General features: G+C 48.0%; 1 protein-coding gene across 14 annotated transcripts in view; it reads left to right on the top strand.

The window, feature by feature from the left end:
• The window catches only part of SORBS1 (sorbin and SH3 domain containing 1), a 239,256-nt gene that overhangs the window by 192,399 nt on the left and 29,827 nt on the right, over window positions 1-17,030 (top strand). For 11 of the 14 annotated variants that reach the window (XM_029245035.1, XM_029245040.1, XM_029245037.1 and 8 more), the window contains 4 exons: window positions 1,210-1,259; window positions 9,716-9,888; window positions 12,545-12,630; window positions 15,624-15,791. In XM_029245035.1, coding sequence (XP_029100868.1) covers window positions 1,210-1,259; window positions 9,716-9,888; window positions 12,545-12,630; window positions 15,624-15,791 — 477 coding nt within the window. The remainder of the gene's footprint in view (window positions 1-1,209; window positions 1,260-9,715; window positions 9,889-12,544; window positions 12,631-15,623; window positions 15,792-17,030) is intronic. The other 3 variants (XM_029245045.1, XM_029245047.1, XM_029245041.1) reach the window with 1 other exon arrangement.

Here is a 17,030-nt window from a genome sequence, read left to right as displayed (position 1 = left end):
CCCTCTTTCCCAATCTCTTCCTTTTCCTTCTCCTGGTGTTTTTCTTTCTCTCCTTTCCCCAAGTACCTCTTATCCTCCGCAGAGCTTGTTTTCCTTGAAGTGGTCATTAGTAGAGGTAGGAGCTTTTGGTTTTGGTCGCGCTGTGTGGCTTGCGGGATCTTAGTTCCCCGACCAGGGATCGAACCCGTGCCCCCGGCAGTGGAAGCTCAGAGTCTTAACCACCAGACGGCCAGGGAATTCCCAGGAGCATCTTTAAACATTAACTTTCATGTTGATGTATTCAACTAACACGTTATTTTTAAAAACAAATATATTGAACCCTTTGCCTTTCTTTCTCCAAGACAATAGAAACCCTAAACTCTGTAATTATGCTGCTTTTTCTCTGCATAGACTCTTGGTTTTCTTCCTTGTGCATAGGGGCCTGTAATTTGATAACACGTTCCCTCCCGTCACGCTGAAATGGTGATTAATAGGTTTTGTGAAACTGCATTTCTCCCCATTTCCACACTTCTCAATCTGCAGGGGTAAATAAATGATCTAAAAGTACAGTCTTTTAAAATGCATTTTTTTAAAAACATCTTTATTGGAGTATAATTGCTTTACGATGGTGTGTTAGTTTCTGCTGTATAACAAAGTGAATCAGCTCTATGTATACATATATCCCCATGTCCCCTCCCTCTTGCGTCTCCCTCCCACCCTCCCTATCCCACCCCCCTAGGTGGACACAAAGCACCGTAAAATGCATTTTTGTATGTTCTGTACCTGAAGTGTTGGGTGACACTCTGGTTGAGGCATGTGGGTGCATGAAGGAGTCTGGTGGGCTTGGCAGGGGCTCCGAGGGTGGGGGATAAGCTGCTGGAGGGTGCCGTCCATGTCACTAGTGCCTGTTGCCAAGTGGTGGGCCATCTTTCCAGTGGGCCTGCGACTGGAGATAAATGTTAAGGAGTGGGGCGTCTCCCGACCCACCCAGAGAGCCCTGGTTGCAGCCACTGGGAGGCAAAAGCCCAGAAATCCTTCTATAGAAAGAGCACCGCCTTCCGCCAGCACTGAGACCTTTCCAGCTGAGCCCCCCATCTCCCAGAGGGCTTTATCTAAATTAGGAAAGGAAAAGGACTTCTCTCGTTTTCCCCTTGGCTTGAAATATCTGAGTTGAAGTAAGTCATCTACATTCTTTTTTTTTTTTTTTTTTTTTTTTTTTGACATTTACAGAGCTCAGCAGTCAGCCCCACTCCGGAAATTTCTTCAGAGCCTCCTGGATAGTAAGTTATCACTCTTTACATGGCTTGATGTGTTAAATATCGGAAGCGGGAAGAGGCTTGTGTTGTGTTTTGTTATCCGTCCAGTGGATCTGAATGATGTACAGTTTGGTGATAAGTAGCAATTATCGTCTTCAAATTATTTTTTCCCCCTCCTTTTCCAAATTAATTTTGTGTTGATTCATATTACCTTTGATAAGCTTTTCCCTGTGTTGGCATCTTTACCTTTAGAATGTGTGCTGATCTTTGGGGGAACGGAGTGGGTGACTAAGGCCACATCTGGTATAAAGGCGGGGGTGGGGTGAGGTCCTCAGGCTGGACCTATCATGAGGAAAGATGGGGCCAAGAGAGGGCTAACTTGTTTGATTCTCAGAGATCTTGGTTTATTCCCCCATACCAATTCTTAGAATTCTGCCTGAGTGATGAATGCACACCCCACGCACTTCTTCATGGGGTGACCACCAGACTCCTTTCCCGTCCCCAAACCATCCCAGGTCCTCTCCTAGGTTACCTATCTTTTTTTTTTTTTTTTTTTTGCGGTACACGGGCCTCTCACTGTTGTGGCCTCTCCCGTTGCGGAGCACAGGCTCCAGACGCGCAGGCTCAGCGGCCATGGCTCACGGGCCCAGCCGCTCCGCAGCATGTGGGATTCTCCTGGACCGGGGCACGAACCCGTGTCCCCTGCATCGGCAGGCGGACTCCCAACCACTGCGCCACCAGGGAAGCCCTATGCTCTTGTATTTTTATAACTATAATAAATTATGAACTCCATGAGGGCAAGGACTGCATCTTCATACTGCCTGGTGCACCCTATAGATTTGGGAGCTGTTCTGGTAGGAGCAGCTTCTCATCTCATCACCATTATATCACCATCTGCATCTCATTCTTTGAAATATGACAAGGAGGAAAGGCACACTATTACCTGTTCCATTTGGGTTGGGTAAGTCCACAATGAGCAAAGTTCACCTCTTCAAATAGAAGCCTGACTTGGTCTGAATGCTGAGTTTATGGGGGCAATTACGGTCACTTGGGCATATCCAACCTATCATATCTTGCCAAAGAAGGCATTTTGCAAAAGTAGTTTCATTTGGAAGTCAGTGAGCTAGGATTAGGGTATTTTGGTGAAAAATTGCTTCAGGTGGCTGGCTGAGTGAATTTCTACCGGATCTAAGGCACTATGCTGGGTATTCTTTTTTTTTTAAATATAAATTTATTTATTTTTGGCTGCGTTGGGTCTTCGTTGCTGTGTGCGGGCTTTCTCTAGTTGTGGCGATCGGGGTCTACTCTTCGTTGCAGTGAGCAGGCTTCTCCTTGTGGTGGCTTCTCGTTGCAGAGCACGGGCTCTAGGCACGTGGGCTTCAGCAGCTGCGGCACAAGGGCTCAGTAGTTGTGGCTCATGGGCTCTAGAGCGCAAGCTCAGTAGTTGTGGCGCACGGGCTTAGTTGCTCTGCGGCATGTGGGATCTTCCTGGACTAGGACTCGAACCTGTGTCCCCTGCATTGGCAGGCGGATTCTTAACCACTGTGCCATCAGGGAAGTCCCTATGCTGGGTATTCTAATAGGAGCATAAGATGCAGTCCCCTAATAGTTTCAGGGGCAAAACACGCAAAAAAAAAAAAAAAAGTAAATAAAAAGGCAATGTGGCAACTGAATGAAATAGACTGTAGAGGTTAAAAGTATTCAGAAGGCAGCTCCCACAGGATATCAGAGTTAAGAGTGTAGGTCTTGAATGAAATGATAATTTTAACGACTGATTGAGCATTTACTATGTGCCAGGCCCTGTGCTTAGCATTGTATATACCTTACCTCATTTAGTCCTCAACATTTCAGGATCAGGCGTTATTTTTTATCCCCATTTTATAGGTGAGGAAACAAGCACAGAAAGGTAGTGTGTGCCCAGGTTCCACAGCTGTGTGTGGCAGAACTACCACCAGAGTAGGAACAATGACGTTCTAGGCCAGGAGACTGCCAAGATCTGCTGGTGGCAGCAGTAAACTCTCACCTGCACCAGTACTGATTCAAAATTGGGTAATAAGTTAACCAAAGGCATGCTAAGGTTTACTGTTTTGAGCGGTTAAAAAAACAACCATTTGTGTAATAGTGTGTTAGCAGGATTGAGGGGGACTCATGCAGACTTTTTAAAAGAGCAAATTGCTTTCAGACACTCTGAGTACTGGTGTACATAGATATCTGATGTGTTAATTTACCAAGCACTGTATTTGTATCATGGAAATAGGTCCAGAGACCTCTGTTTTTCAGCCATAGCCCAGCTCTCATGAAACACTTGACAGGAACAGATGAGCTTTTCCCTCCTGATGTTCTTCCATGTGGGGATTTTTCAGTAATTCAGGCTTGGTTTTCTCCCAGTTTGTTCAAATGAGTTAGGTTTTTCAGTATTTGGAATTGGTGAGGAGTCAACATAAGTGCAGTGCCTGATACATATGAAAATGCACAGTAAGAGTTTGTTGAATAAATGAATGCATCTGTGAATCTTAATTAACTAGAATCCAACTTGCTTAGCACTGAGGCAGGCTGCTTGTGAACGAAATCTGGTCCCTTTCACTGCATGGACACGAAACGTGAAAGAAACGTTGGCAAGGCTTGACTTACTTAACCCAAGGGCTGAAGAAAGAGGAGTCACCGATAGCCCAGGATCAAAAACTCTGTGGTCACTGGAGAAGTGATGGTGTTGTCTTAAATCTACTTTCACATCTTGAGCAGACTGCAGCTTAGCATTTTATTAGCATGGTTCCATATCACAATATTAGAAGAACCTGGGAAGAGAAAGGAAGAAATTCACCCATAGCCCCAATATCCTAATACAACATCAGTTCTTCCTCTCAAAAAATATATCTTTCATACTTGTAATCATAGTGTATGTCCCATTTTGAATTTAATTCCCTGGAGTTATCAGATATATAAGTCAGCGGTGTATTTTCATCATGACTCATCATTTCAGCATTGATTGGCACGAATACATTTTTTTCTCCTAACCAAAGAGCTTTACTCTATTTGGCCAGCAGGTGGCACTCAAGAACAAGCTGCTCTTTCCTAAATGGTGATGGTCCACTAGAGAAAACATTATTTCCCTGAATCCAATGTAAGATCAAAACACAAATCATTACCTAAAGAGCTACATGAGAGATTAGAGACTCCCCTGGGCCTTAAAAATGTCAGAAATCTGTGTGCTTGTAGGCATGTAACTTCGTAGAATCATTTTTTCCACTAATTTGTATTTGGTGAACAACAGAGCTAGACACCAGGCATGCAATGATTCATAAGATAAACTGCCTGGCCTCAAGGGGCTCAGAGTGTCGTTGGGAAATGACACACTTGTACATGACAATCAGAATGCAGTGTGGTCAATTCAGTGATGGGACCCAAGAAGGAGTGAACATCTCTGTTTTGGGGAGAATGAAAGAAAGGTTTTATATAGCAGCAGCAAATAAAAAGTGAATGACAGTAGCATTACATCATAAATACAAAAAATTTTTTTCATGCAGTACAAAAGGCTTTAAGATTGTCTAGACTCCCTTCCCCAAAGTCTAGAAAGAGTTACTTTCTTTTTTTTTTCCTGAAAACACCAAATGTTTTTTGTCCCCTGCATCGGCAGGCGGACTCCCAGCCACTGCGCCACCAGGGAAGCCCAACCACCAAATGGTTTTAAACAGTGAGGCTGGAATTTTTTGTTTTGTCCTCTGTTGAATCTCCACCTAGGAGAGTGATTGACACTTAGTAGGTGCTGCGTAAATATTTGTGGCATGAATAAAATCAGCAGTGGAATGACAAATTGAGATGTTCTCTAGAAATATCATGCGCAGTGATTTGCAGATATGATTGGAGGGAGTCAGGGCTGCAGGCTTGGGGAGTGGTGCTGTGCTTCCTGCAGAGGTACAGACGAGTGGTCGTGAGCAGTCCCGGGAGGGAGAGAGCAGAAGGATTGATGTGAGCTGTGTCGAGGGCAGGGAGTAAGCAGGACCTGGTGACTGCTTAGGTCTGGGGAGCAAGGGGAGGGAGAAGGGGGTTGATTCCCCTGGCTTTCTGGCTTGGGTGAAGGAAGACAGAGGAACAGGGCTGGGGTTGGTTTGGGACAGGTTGGGTTTAAGATGCCTGAGGACCATGTAGGTGAGGATGTGTAGAAGGCAGTTAAATGTCTGTGTCTGGAACTCAAAAGAAAGGTCTACATAGATTACAGATTTGAGCGTGGATTTCATGGACAGCCTCTTTGCACCTTTTAGTTTTGCAAATGAAAGAAATTGAGTCTGAGAGAACCAGATTGTTTCCAAGTTCTTAAACAGAGTGGGTTTGCCTCAGCAATCACATTCCTCATTGGAGCCGGGCTGGAATCACAGCCTGCCAGGACCCTGCCTGTCTCCTCCAGAGCCCTCCTGGTAGCATGATTGAAACAGTTGGGCCTAAGATGATTGCTCTCTTCTCTCACTTTATCCTTTCAGTGAGTGTGTTTTTATTCAATCCCCCTTGAAACTCAGCAGCCAGCTCTGCATCTCAGCCAGAGGGTGAGTTCTCCGCAGTATCCCCCACCCCGGCTTGCTCTTTCCGAACCGAAAACAGGTCAGCTCAGGCTACTGAGGGCTGAGCTTCTGAATTTGACTTGTTTTGTGAAGCAGTTGGTGGCTGCTGGTCCTGATCGGGCTTTTCTCCATCAGCCTGGCTCATTTTCCCATCTTCTCTGATCTGTTTGAACACAGCAAAGACCCAGGAACTCTGTGACCTTCTGCAAATGCCTTCACCCCTCTGGTCCTCGGTTTGGGGGACAGTGGGACAACTGATACGCCTTTCCAACATTAGGAGGTCTGATGGAGATGATATATTTAAAAACATTGGGCAAGAGTTTTTAGATACTGTTTTGAAACAAGGAGCCCCTCAGTTGCAAAGTGTTACACATGTGGAAAAAGCATGCTGGCTTTGGTATCAGAAAGAAAACAATTGGCTAGAGCAAATCCATTCTGAGAGGTTTCCTGAGTGCTGGTTTGTTGTTCTGGTGGGGAAGCAGGAATAAATGGTGATAACGGGTGGACTAAAGCCAGAGGTGGGGTAGTGGCAGGAGGGAGGGACGTTCTGACAGCTGGTGCAGTAGAGGCGGTATGGGGTCAGGCAGCTGGTTGCCGCCGAGAGTCAGCACCAAAGTGAGGAGGAACTAGGGGGGATTGGGTGGGAGGTTCTGACTGAGGCTGAGGCAATTCAAGGGGAAGGACAGCAGAATAGGAACTGCCGTCAGGCACTCCCCCAGTACCGAGGGAGATCTGGTAACCCCAGACCAAGGTGAGCAGGGCTTTAGAGACTGTCCCTCCCCAAAAGGCTGTTGGTCGGTGAGCCTCAAGGACATCTATGCCTGGATCTTAGTTGAGGTTGTACAAAAAAGGAGAAACGTGGTTAAACAGAAGGACAAAATCAGAAAATGCAACCAAAAAGAAGAGGGTGGACTGTGAAGGGGAAGTTTGGAAAAGGGGCAGGTTTGTCTTTCATTGTGAAATTCATACGTAAAGCCGGTTTAGAAGAGCTTACATTTATTTCAATCGGCAGACAGTGCCACAACCTTGCAAGTCACCTGTAGGGCTCCTTCAGCTTTCTAGCAAGAGGTGACGGTTTTTATCAATCAGATCCTGGGTGGCGTCGGTGAACGCCACCTGCAGGCAAAAGCAGGAGAGCCAGAAGCAGCGTGGGTGCAGCCATTGTCCCAGAGCCTGCGGGTGAGAGTGGGCACCTCCCAGCAGGGACCAGGCGGGCACCAGTAAGGACAGCCAGCCTGAGCTCAGGTCGTCCTAATTCCCTGTAGTTTTTCTCTTTCCACCCCTCCGATGACTCCATGGTCACTGATTTCAGGAGCTAAGAGCCCTCAGTGAATGTGATATAATCCTTATACTTGTAAAAGAATTTCTAAATACACAATTTCGCAAATTAAAGCATATCCTTAATCAGATCATACGTGCCAATTTTTACTTTCAGAAAATGTGACCTTTTATTCATTCCACAGATATTTATTGAGCATACTCGTGGCCGAGATAGTCTAGTGGGCGCCTGCAAATAAAGAGTGTTTCCCCCATCCCGACCTTTCCAGAGGCCTCTCTCTGAGACACGAACCCTGGAGGGCTGCATGTAGACTCACTTCATTCACATGCCTTTTTTTTTTTTTTTTTTTTGGCCATGCTGCTGGGCTCACAGGATCTTCCCTGAGCAGGGATTGAACCTGCGTCCTCGGCAGTGAAAGTGTGGAATCCTAACCACTGGACCACCAGGGAATTCCCATCATTCACATGCTTTTTGTTCTCAGCTTTGAGGGTTGGTTTTCTTTCCCCTTAGATTCCCAATAATGTTCTCCTGTCTTGGCCGAGGAAAGGGGAAGAGATTTGACCCCCTGACCTAGGCCAGAGATAATGAGGAGGGGTCTGGGAGAGCCCTGATAGCCCGGCAGTCCCCTGAATAGAGCACGTGAAGCCCTTCAAGCAGTGGCGGGCACATGGCAAGGGCCCGGGAAGTGGTGATGACTGGGAGGGGGTGTTACCAGTGCTGGAAGCAATGGAATTGCTCCGGGGAGCTTGACTACTTTGAGGTGGAGACATTGCCTGTCCTACCACGGAATTTCCACCTCTTTTCCACTTCTGATTCCTGGCTCTGGATACGCTCGTCCCGGGGGTGCATTCGTGGCAGGTGGCACTCAGCAGTGATGACGCACACGGAGCTCCAGCATTAAGCCCTGTTTCCCTGTGATGTGCAAGCTTGGGCTCTTGGAAGGTGCTGCCTCCTAGGCGGTAGGGAAATGTTAGAGCGGCCGAGAGTACCGTCTGCGGTGCCCGACGACAAGGTTCAAGTTCCAGCGCCCCCGTGCACTGACTGCGCCAGCTTTGATGAGTGCCTGACTCTCCCAGTGGCTCGTCCTCATCTGAAAATGGGGAAAGTAGGACCGTTCGTGGGCGTTAAAGAGAGAATGATCATCGGCCACTTAGCACAGTGCCCCGCACATAGGCCATCTCAACAAGCAGGGTGTACAGCTGCTGTTGCCGTCATTGTGTGTAACTCTGGGGACCCAGAGTCTGCGGGAAGTATAAAAATGATTGTATGGTGATGCATGGATAGAAGGAAAGAGACGGACAGATGTATGAGGAAGTAAATGCAGCCCAGCGTTCCTTGTAGAATCTAGGTTGGGGGTGGTGTATGGGTGTTCGCTGTTGTAATTCCTTAAACGTTTCTTTCCACTTGATAATATTCATAATATTGGGATGAAGTAATTTCATCTAGCTGTTTACATCTTTAGAGCTGGAAAAATTCCATACTGATGCCGGTAGATGGAATTTGGTAGAACTGAAAAGCAGCCTGGCAGGAGCCTGAGTGCTTTTGTGGAAAAGGGGTCATCACTGATCTGAGTGAGTGTGTGAGCATGCGCGTGTGAGCGTGCCCACATGTCAGTGTGTTGGTGGGGGAGGGCATAGAAAACTGGAATTAGGGGAGGGGGAGGGTTCAGCGAGTAGGCGCTCTTAATTTTTTCTGTGCCCCACCTCATTCCAAAAAGGATTTGTGGTAACTTGCAAAAATACCTAGACTTTCAACAAGATAAAAATAAATGAAGGATATAAACCAGCAATAGTTTATACTCATAATACATGTCATAAGGTGCTGAACACAAATTTTGAAAGCAGTGGATGGGATAAGAATACATAGAATCCCAGCTTCCAGTTGCACCTGGGCGCTGATTTTCCTGGAGACCCTAGGCAGCTGGGCCACCTCCTTTCATTGTTGATTTTTTTTTTTTGCGGTACGCGGGCCTCTCACTGCTGTGGCCTCTCCCGTTGCGGAGCACAGGCTCCGGACGCGCAGGCTCAGCGGCCATGGCTCACGGGCCCAGCCACCCTGCGGCATGTGGGATCTTCCCGGACCGGGGCAAGAACCCGTGTCCCCTGCGTTGGCAGGCGGACTCTCAACCACTGCGCCACCAGGGAAGCCCCTCATTGTTGATTTTAATGCTCCATTGGTCAAAGCACTTGTGAGGAACAACCCAGAAAAATAATCAAGGTGGTGGACTTGAAATGGCCAACGCTGGCTGGCAACATGTCAGAAGCTCCACTCATGTCCTCGACTATTGCATCTTGTGTGCAACCACTGGTCCCCCAGAACCTCGTCCTGTCTGGCCCCCCTCCTGCCCTCCATCCCCAGGCAGTGTTTCTCAGAGTTATTCTTTTAAAACAAAAGGCAGTCATCTCAAATAGAGCACCTTGCTGTTTAGACACGATTCCTGAGCATTCCGGGGCACCTGTGGGCCTGCCTTGTCTGTAGAGCTCTGTGTCTAAAAATGCCCTTTAGAAGGGACGGTGCTTGGCTGGGATGCCAGGAAGTGTGTTTCCTTGTCCTCAGCTGGTAATGTGCTTTTTAGAAAACTGTTAAAAATACTAAATCCTACTGTCTCTTTTTTTTTCTTCTCTCTTTTAAAATTTCATTGTTCTCAGTGTATATTCTTCCAACTTCCACGCGGTGAAGAGGGAATCAGATGGGGCTCCCGGGGATCTTACCAGCTTGGAGAATGAGAGGCAGATTTATAAAAGCGTCTTGGAAGGAGGAGATATCCCTCTCCAGGGCCTGAGTGGGCTCAAGAGGCCATCCAGCTCGGCCTCAACTAAAGGTAACTGGGCGAAGCCTGCAGGCCTCTCGCCCATCCACACGGCTATCAGGATATCTCTCGCCCGTCCACACCCATTCCTGGGGTGATGGCAGCGAGGGTGAACCTCCAGCGACTGGGATAAGTTTTGACTTGTTGAGATCCATTTCCAGGCCACGGAGCCCTTGTAGTCCCCTCCCCTAGTATCTCACCGGCCATTTTTCTTTCTGGTATGAATAGTTTCCCTTCCTTTGGACCCCAACCTTGCTCTCCCTGAAGCATCTCTCTCTTTTTTGTTCTGATTCCCTTTTCTTAGAAATTAGCTGAGCTTTTCCTAACTCTAGCAGGGTGGCCATTTTTCTTTGCATCTTTGCACCTGCTTTGCAGCACAGATTATTTTGCTTCCGGACATCGACTGGAAATTAAAACAAAAAACAAAAAACCCCTTATGACAAATGAGCATGTTACCTCTCCTTTTTTTTTTTTTTTTTTGTAGCAGCTTTCAGCTTTAACCTAATGGGTCTGTTTATTTTATTCTGCATGCTTTCCAGTGGATCATAAAGGTGGGAATGCTCACATGATTTCTTCATCTTCAGTTCATAGCCGAGCGGTTCACACTAGCAGTGCGTTAGGCCCCGGGTGTAAGCACAAGAAACCCTTGTCCGCTGCGAAAGCCTGCATTTCGGAAATCCTCCCCTCCAAATTCAAACCCAGGCTCTCTGCTCCCAGCGCTCTTTTGCAGGATCAGAAGAGCGTCCTGTTGCCATCGGAAAAGGCTCAGAGCTGTGAGAACCTTTGTGTCTCGGTTCCTCTGAATGATTCCAAAAGAGGCCTCCCCCTGCAAGTGGGGGGCAGCGCGGAGAACCTGCTCGTGCGCTCCCGGCGGGACTACGACGGCAGGTCGAGCAGCACCATGAGCCTGCAGGAGTACAGCACCAGCGCCAGGAGGCCCTGCCCACTCTTGAGGAAGGCTGGCCCGCAGTTCACCATGCTCTACCGAGATATGCACCAGATCAACCGGGCCGGCCTCTTCCTGGGGTCCGTCTCCTCCTCCAGTGTGCGGGATCTTGCCTCCCACTTCGAGAGGAGCAGCCTGGCGTTGGCCAGGGGCGAGCTGGGCCCCAACCAGGAAGGCTCGGAGCACGTCCCCAAGCACACCGTCTCCTCCCGCATCACAGCTTTCGAGCAGCTGATTCAGCGGTCCCGGTCCATGCCGTCGCTGGACCTGTCTGGCCGGCTGAGCAAGTCCCCCACGCCCATGCTGGCCCGGAGCGGCCTAACCTCTGCCCGCTCGGCTGAGTCCCTCCTGGAGTCAACCAAGCTCCGGCCCAGGGAGGCGGGCGGGCTGAACCCTGGGGGCATCTACGCCTCCCCAGCATGTAGCCGGATGGCGGACCCCACCTTGGGCTTCAGGGGCCTCATGCCTTCCGAGCCGCTCTCTGCCTGCTCGGACGAGCTGGACCGCTGCTCAAACATCTCCAGCGACAGCCGAGAGGGCAGCAGCAGCAGCGTTCACGGAGACTTCCCCAAACACCGCCTCAACAAGTGCAAGGGCACCTGCCCGGCCTCCTACACCCGCTTCACCACCATCCGTAGGCACGAGCAGCAGCAGACCTCCCGGCGGCCCGACTGGCGCCCGGATCCCAGGGGGGACAAGGGCACACTCCTCAGGAACATCTACCTAATGAGCCCCCTCCCTTTTCGGTTGAAAAAGCCCTTCCAGCATCCCTCCAGACAGCTTTGTCCCGGGGACTTCTCGGGCCAGAAGCCAGACCCCCCCAGGGGGTCTCAGCCCCATCAGGACGAGCCCCCCTCCGGGGGGAGGCCCTTGGTTCCCAGACGGCTGTCTTCCCGGCACACCATGGCCAGGCTGAGCCGGATCTCAGAGCCCCCTCTGGAGAGACCCGCGGCCCCGGAGGTCTGCCTGCCGGCCTTTAGTAATGGGAACTCTCTGTCGTACTCAGACCACAGCCTGGACAGGAACAACAACCCCCAAAGTGAACTGGGAACGTCCCTCGGAGGTGGCCTTCTGTGTATTTGCCCAGTCTCACCTCACCCATCTCTCCACTCTGCTTGCTTTGTTCCCTCCTCCCGTGTGCCCTTGGTGCTCATTTTCTGGTCCGTCCTTTGTTTTGTTTGTTTTGCTTGGCAATTAATCATGGCTCATAGTGGCTGCACTTCTTTAAAAACAGATCCCCCATGTCATTTAGACTAACCACCAAACTCTGTTTCGAAAGAAAAATTGGCCGTTTAGCTCATCTGAGAAATGTGTTCATTTGAACTCCTGAACCCCTTGCAGTTCACACCAATCCCAATTCACCCTGAGGTTTTTTGAGAGGCAGCCTCTCTCGGTGGCCCTGTGTATGTGTGTGTGAGTGTACAGTGTGTGTCCCTGTAAGATCCTGCACGCCTCTTAATAGGGACAATTTTCAAAGACGGTCCTCTCTTTGCTCACCTTTTGCCTCTGATTAGTTTTCTTTGTGTGAAACTAGTTCACAGGTAAATCCAAAAATCGGGAGGGGGAGGGCATTTGGTTTTTTTCCTTCTGAATTTGAATACTGACCACCAAACAACGACGGTACAAACTTGATATTTGTCGTGGATGAAAGGTGAAATCTTTTCCCAATCTGGTTTCCCACTAAATCTTTGCCTGTTTTAACTTTACTTTATTGTTTTGAAGATTCAGAATCACCAAGGCATTTTATACCAGCTGATTACTTGGAATCCACAGAAGAATTTATTCGAAGACGCCATGATGATAAAGAGGTAATCGCCCCCTTTGAAATCTCTTAGCTCTTGTGCAGATAAAAATATGAAGGAAGTAGACATTCGGGGAGGTGGCATGGCCTAGCAGTTAGAGGCAAACATTGGGATTTTCACAGGTGACTTTTTATATGACGTGAGCTCAGTCACTCCTCTTTTAGTCCACTTTTCCAAAGAGTAGGACTGATTTTCCCCAAGGTGCTAAGTTCCAAATGCCAAATCTGCCCGGGAGGTTCAGAAAGAGGTTGCCCACCACTGCATTCAGTGCCTTTTAAGGGGAACCTAGAGTCCTTCCCCCTAACCCCCGCCTTATTACTCTCCAGGGAAATCTATCCTCTATTGGCACAAAGCACAGTTCATATTGAGAAATGTGCAGTAGGAGAAAGAGGAAACTGAAAAAGAGTAATGCCCATGATACATTTTATAAAAACAGTTTGAAGAAGTTGCCTTTAACTCAGAAGAAGAGAGATACCCCAATAAACGTTGATAACCCCTCTCCCCCAGAACTTCAGGATATAGACCTTGTCCTGCAGCTACTGAAATGTGTGTACTGCAGTGATCTGACTGACGGGGACGGGAAAGGAACGCGTTCTCTTGGGATTTAGGAAGAGGTAGTTCGGCACATCAGCTAGATGGGCAAAATCACACGCTGCTGTTGTGATGAAGTGTTATGACGAGGCGTGTTTTCTAGACTTTGCATTCCCGGAAGAAAGGGTCCTATAGCTTAAACAAGCTCTGATGAGTGTTTTCTTGCAATGAAGAGATGGAAGAATTGCTTTGAACCTGGTGGCAGCAAGGGAAGGTGTTCGTGTGTATGCAACTCTGTCCCTTTCCCCGTAAAGTCTGAAGCCCTTTTTCTGTGTTTTGCTGTTTTGTTGAGTTGGTTTCAGAGCTTACGGGGATTTTCCTTAAGGATTTAGGGTAAGGCTGACATTGAAGAGAGCTGGAGGGTAACAATCATTGCTGCCAGCTAGAGAGACAAAGGACAAATAAAACCACAGCTCTGCCCTTCTCTGGGCACAATACAGACAGTGCTCAGTAAGACATTTGCGCCTGTCTGTGAAAAGAAACAGGAGGAAGCATTTGATGGACAGAATTATTTGTGATAGCATGGTGAAAAACTCACAGTGGACGTCCATCTGGCCACAGAACAGACTCCTTTTTGTCACTGTCACTGAGATACAAGATTCTACCTATCGAAGCCTGGCCTGCTATGATGAGGGAAGTTGACATTCCATTTCAGGATGATAAACCCTAGCATCCAACATGGCAGGTTTTGTGATAGAATTCTTGCCTACGACATGGGAAGCAGATTTTACTTTGCTGGTTTAGCAGTTCAGAGGGTGAGCAGCTTGTTTCCTGAATAACGCTGGCTCACAGATCCTTGGGTCTTTATCCCTGTTTTTTGGCTTATGTGTTTAAACTATGGGAATGATGGGTTTGCTGAGGTCAGATTCACACACTGGGTAGGGAGCTCTGCTCCATTTGCATCTGTCCATTCCCATTGCTACAGAAACAACTCACATGTCCCAGCTCAGGGAATGCCAGTCCTGGCATTTTTCCATGCAAGTGGCTTATTATTAACATTGATGATAATGGCATTTCAGAAAACAAGAGCCTGTCAGTCCTGGAAGGGACATTAGTGGTCATCTGGGCAATTCCCTTGTTTTATCCAGGAAAGGACTGCCACAGGACAGTGGCTTGCCTCGGGCCACATAGCCAGTTACCTTGTACCAGAGGCAGAGCTGGAAAGCAGGGCTCTACCGTGCTTCACAAATCACTTTCTCACGTCTTTTCTCGTTCAATCTTTACCACAACTTAACCTGAGCACTGGAAATCCCACAGCCATTTGACGAGTTATTGCTTTATTACTGGTAGACCCTGGAGAAGAATAGAAAAGTGGGCCCACCATCCTTTGGGGCTAGGTGTCACTTAAGGCATTTAACTACCTGCTGGGAGAAGACTAATGCTTTATTGAGAATGCTCAGAATGATCAGTTCTAATCAATGCTTTCCTGCAAAGAATATTAATCCCAGGAAGGTATGATTGGTATGGAGTAAGAAAACACATTAAAATTCTCTTCCATAGGGTCCTTTCGGTAGGCAATGAGGACATTTAGTTAAATGGAACGTTGTTTAATTATTTTAAGTAGAAATAGATGACTATTTCCTTAATTTAGGAGAGAATATTTCTTCTAAACCCAGGTACCATTATTCTTAGTTTATCTCCTTCATTTATAGTCTACCTCATTCCCTTAAACTCAGTTTCATTTCACCTAAGGAAGAAATAGTTAAGGTGGAAGTACAAGGTAAGTGATGCTTTCTGTCAGTCACATAAATAGCCTTTGGTGCATGTGCTGAGGCCTCCTAACAGTTGTACTCGGAGGAAGGGTTGGCTGGCCTAGGAGAAGGGGTGCCACGTTTTCTGAAATGGGTATCTCTACTTTCTTGAGCATAAAGTAGCAGGAATAGGAAGCACAAAGATGACCTGCTTGCCACAGAACCACACAATAAAAGCCCACAGCAGTTTTAATAGCCTGATTTGAGGAGGAGGAATCAGCCAGCCCTGGTCCCACTATGGGAACTCATCACTGCCTGAGTGAGGGAAGGATAGCACTTGCAGCCTCCCACCATGCTCCATGCTCGTGAATGCTCCGGACGGACCCCCTGGATGCCCTGGCCCTGGCTGCCTTGTGCCAGGAGGCAGGAGGCTTTGGGCTGAGCTGGGAGATAGTCTGCAGACAGCGTAACCGTATGGGACCCAGCGTTCCCTGCATCCCAGTGCTCCCCCGGTTTCTCCCCGCAGCGCTGTCTCCTCCCTACACAGAGCGCACGTGGGTGGGTACAGCGGGAACCTTGCAGTTGCGGCCATAAAGCCCCCCCAACATGTTTCCTCCCTATTGACCCAGCACCTTTTTCCTTAGTTGTTTTTGTTGGCAGTTTTCCAATACCCTGGACCAGATGATTCACAGCCCATTTTATGCAATTTCATGGCAGAAACTTTTAGCGGACCAGAGACGACTTAAGCGTGAGCAAGAAGAAGCCGATATTGCAGCTCGACGCCACACAGGCGTCATTCCGACGCACCATCAATTTATCACTAATGAGCGCTTTGGGGACCTCCTCAATATAGACGATACAGCAAAAAGGAAATCTGGGTCAGAGGTCTGTTTTGGTCACCTCGATCTGCTGCTTGACCCAAAGCAATATTTGCCTTCCCTCGGCATTGCCCTCTGTAGGCCAAATTACCTCTCCAGACAGCATCTGTCATCCTGGCTTCCCTTAGGCTTGCTTTGGCTCTTCTCTGGCTGGTCGGTGGACATGATTCCCATTATGTCCTGTGCTCTGTATGTCCAAGCATGCCTGGCTGCGGGACCGGGATCTGCTGGCGCACAACCTGAATGCATGCCTTAGAGCATCGGCTGCCTTCATGAGTCTGGTCTTCTCCATCTGCATTTTATCATGAGACTGTGTTGCCTGTGCACTTTGCTTAGAAACCTATACCTTAGTTCATATGCATTAGTAGCTATGGTGTGGACAATTATGAGGTTCTTCTTTGAAAAGATGGTTCAGTGAAACTTGTATTACATGCAGTACAGCCACTTGGTATCCTACGACGATTTAATTGACTAAAGTGTTCAGTAGAGCTGAAGCCTCACTGAGGAATTTTGAAAGCCAAACCGTTTTTGCAGTTAGGGTAAGCCATGGAGGGTAAGAGCTCTCTGAGAGAGATTTCCTTTGTTGTCTTAATTTTGACGTTTCTCAGCTGAAATTATGAAACTTAATATTATACAAGGAACAAAGAAGTACAAGCCTTTGAAGTGATTTTATCCAGGCCTTGGCCTCCTGCGTGAAGGTCAACATATTGAAATTCTTGTGCTGGCCAAATGCAGCAGCTTGCATCAGCGTTTGTTTTGCCACGTGATCCTTAGGTAGCCCTGCTGAAGATTAGCTCCTTTCAGGGAAGCCTGTGTGCCTGGGGCTTGGGGAGGATTGGGGAAATGGTGCAGTGACACCAAAGTATATACAGTTGTATAATCGTTCAGTGTAATAGCCAATTAAATACTCATGTCTCTATCTTTTGAGTGACAGAGGCACCACTGGCTGTTCATCAAATGGTTTGGGTTTTGTTTTTTTTTTAAAGAAATAGAAGGTGACTGTAACAAAGAGAAAAGGGGGAACCAGACTAGAAGAAGGAAAGCTGGGGAGGGGAAAGAGACTCTAAGGTGATAGAGAAAAATAAAATATAATAAGGGGGAGGCAGAAATTAGCAGGAGTTACTCAGATGCAAGTGAAGGACAACCGCCAGCCCTCAGCATTCCAGCTCCTGAATACCACCCTGTTCTGAAGGCTCTAGTGATGGGTTATCCTCATTCCCAGGCCTACCTGGTTGTGAGTGATGGA

This window comes from Monodon monoceros, unplaced genomic scaffold, assembly GCF_005190385.1.
Source record: "Monodon monoceros isolate NGI ecotype Baffin Bay Population unplaced genomic scaffold, NGI_Narwhal_1 Super_Scaffold_4, whole genome shotgun sequence".
Classification (NCBI taxonomy): domain Eukaryota; kingdom Metazoa; phylum Chordata; class Mammalia; order Artiodactyla; family Monodontidae; genus Monodon; species Monodon monoceros.
The sequence above is the reverse complement of the archived record's forward strand: the minus strand, read 5'-3'. Positions and strand labels throughout refer to the sequence as shown.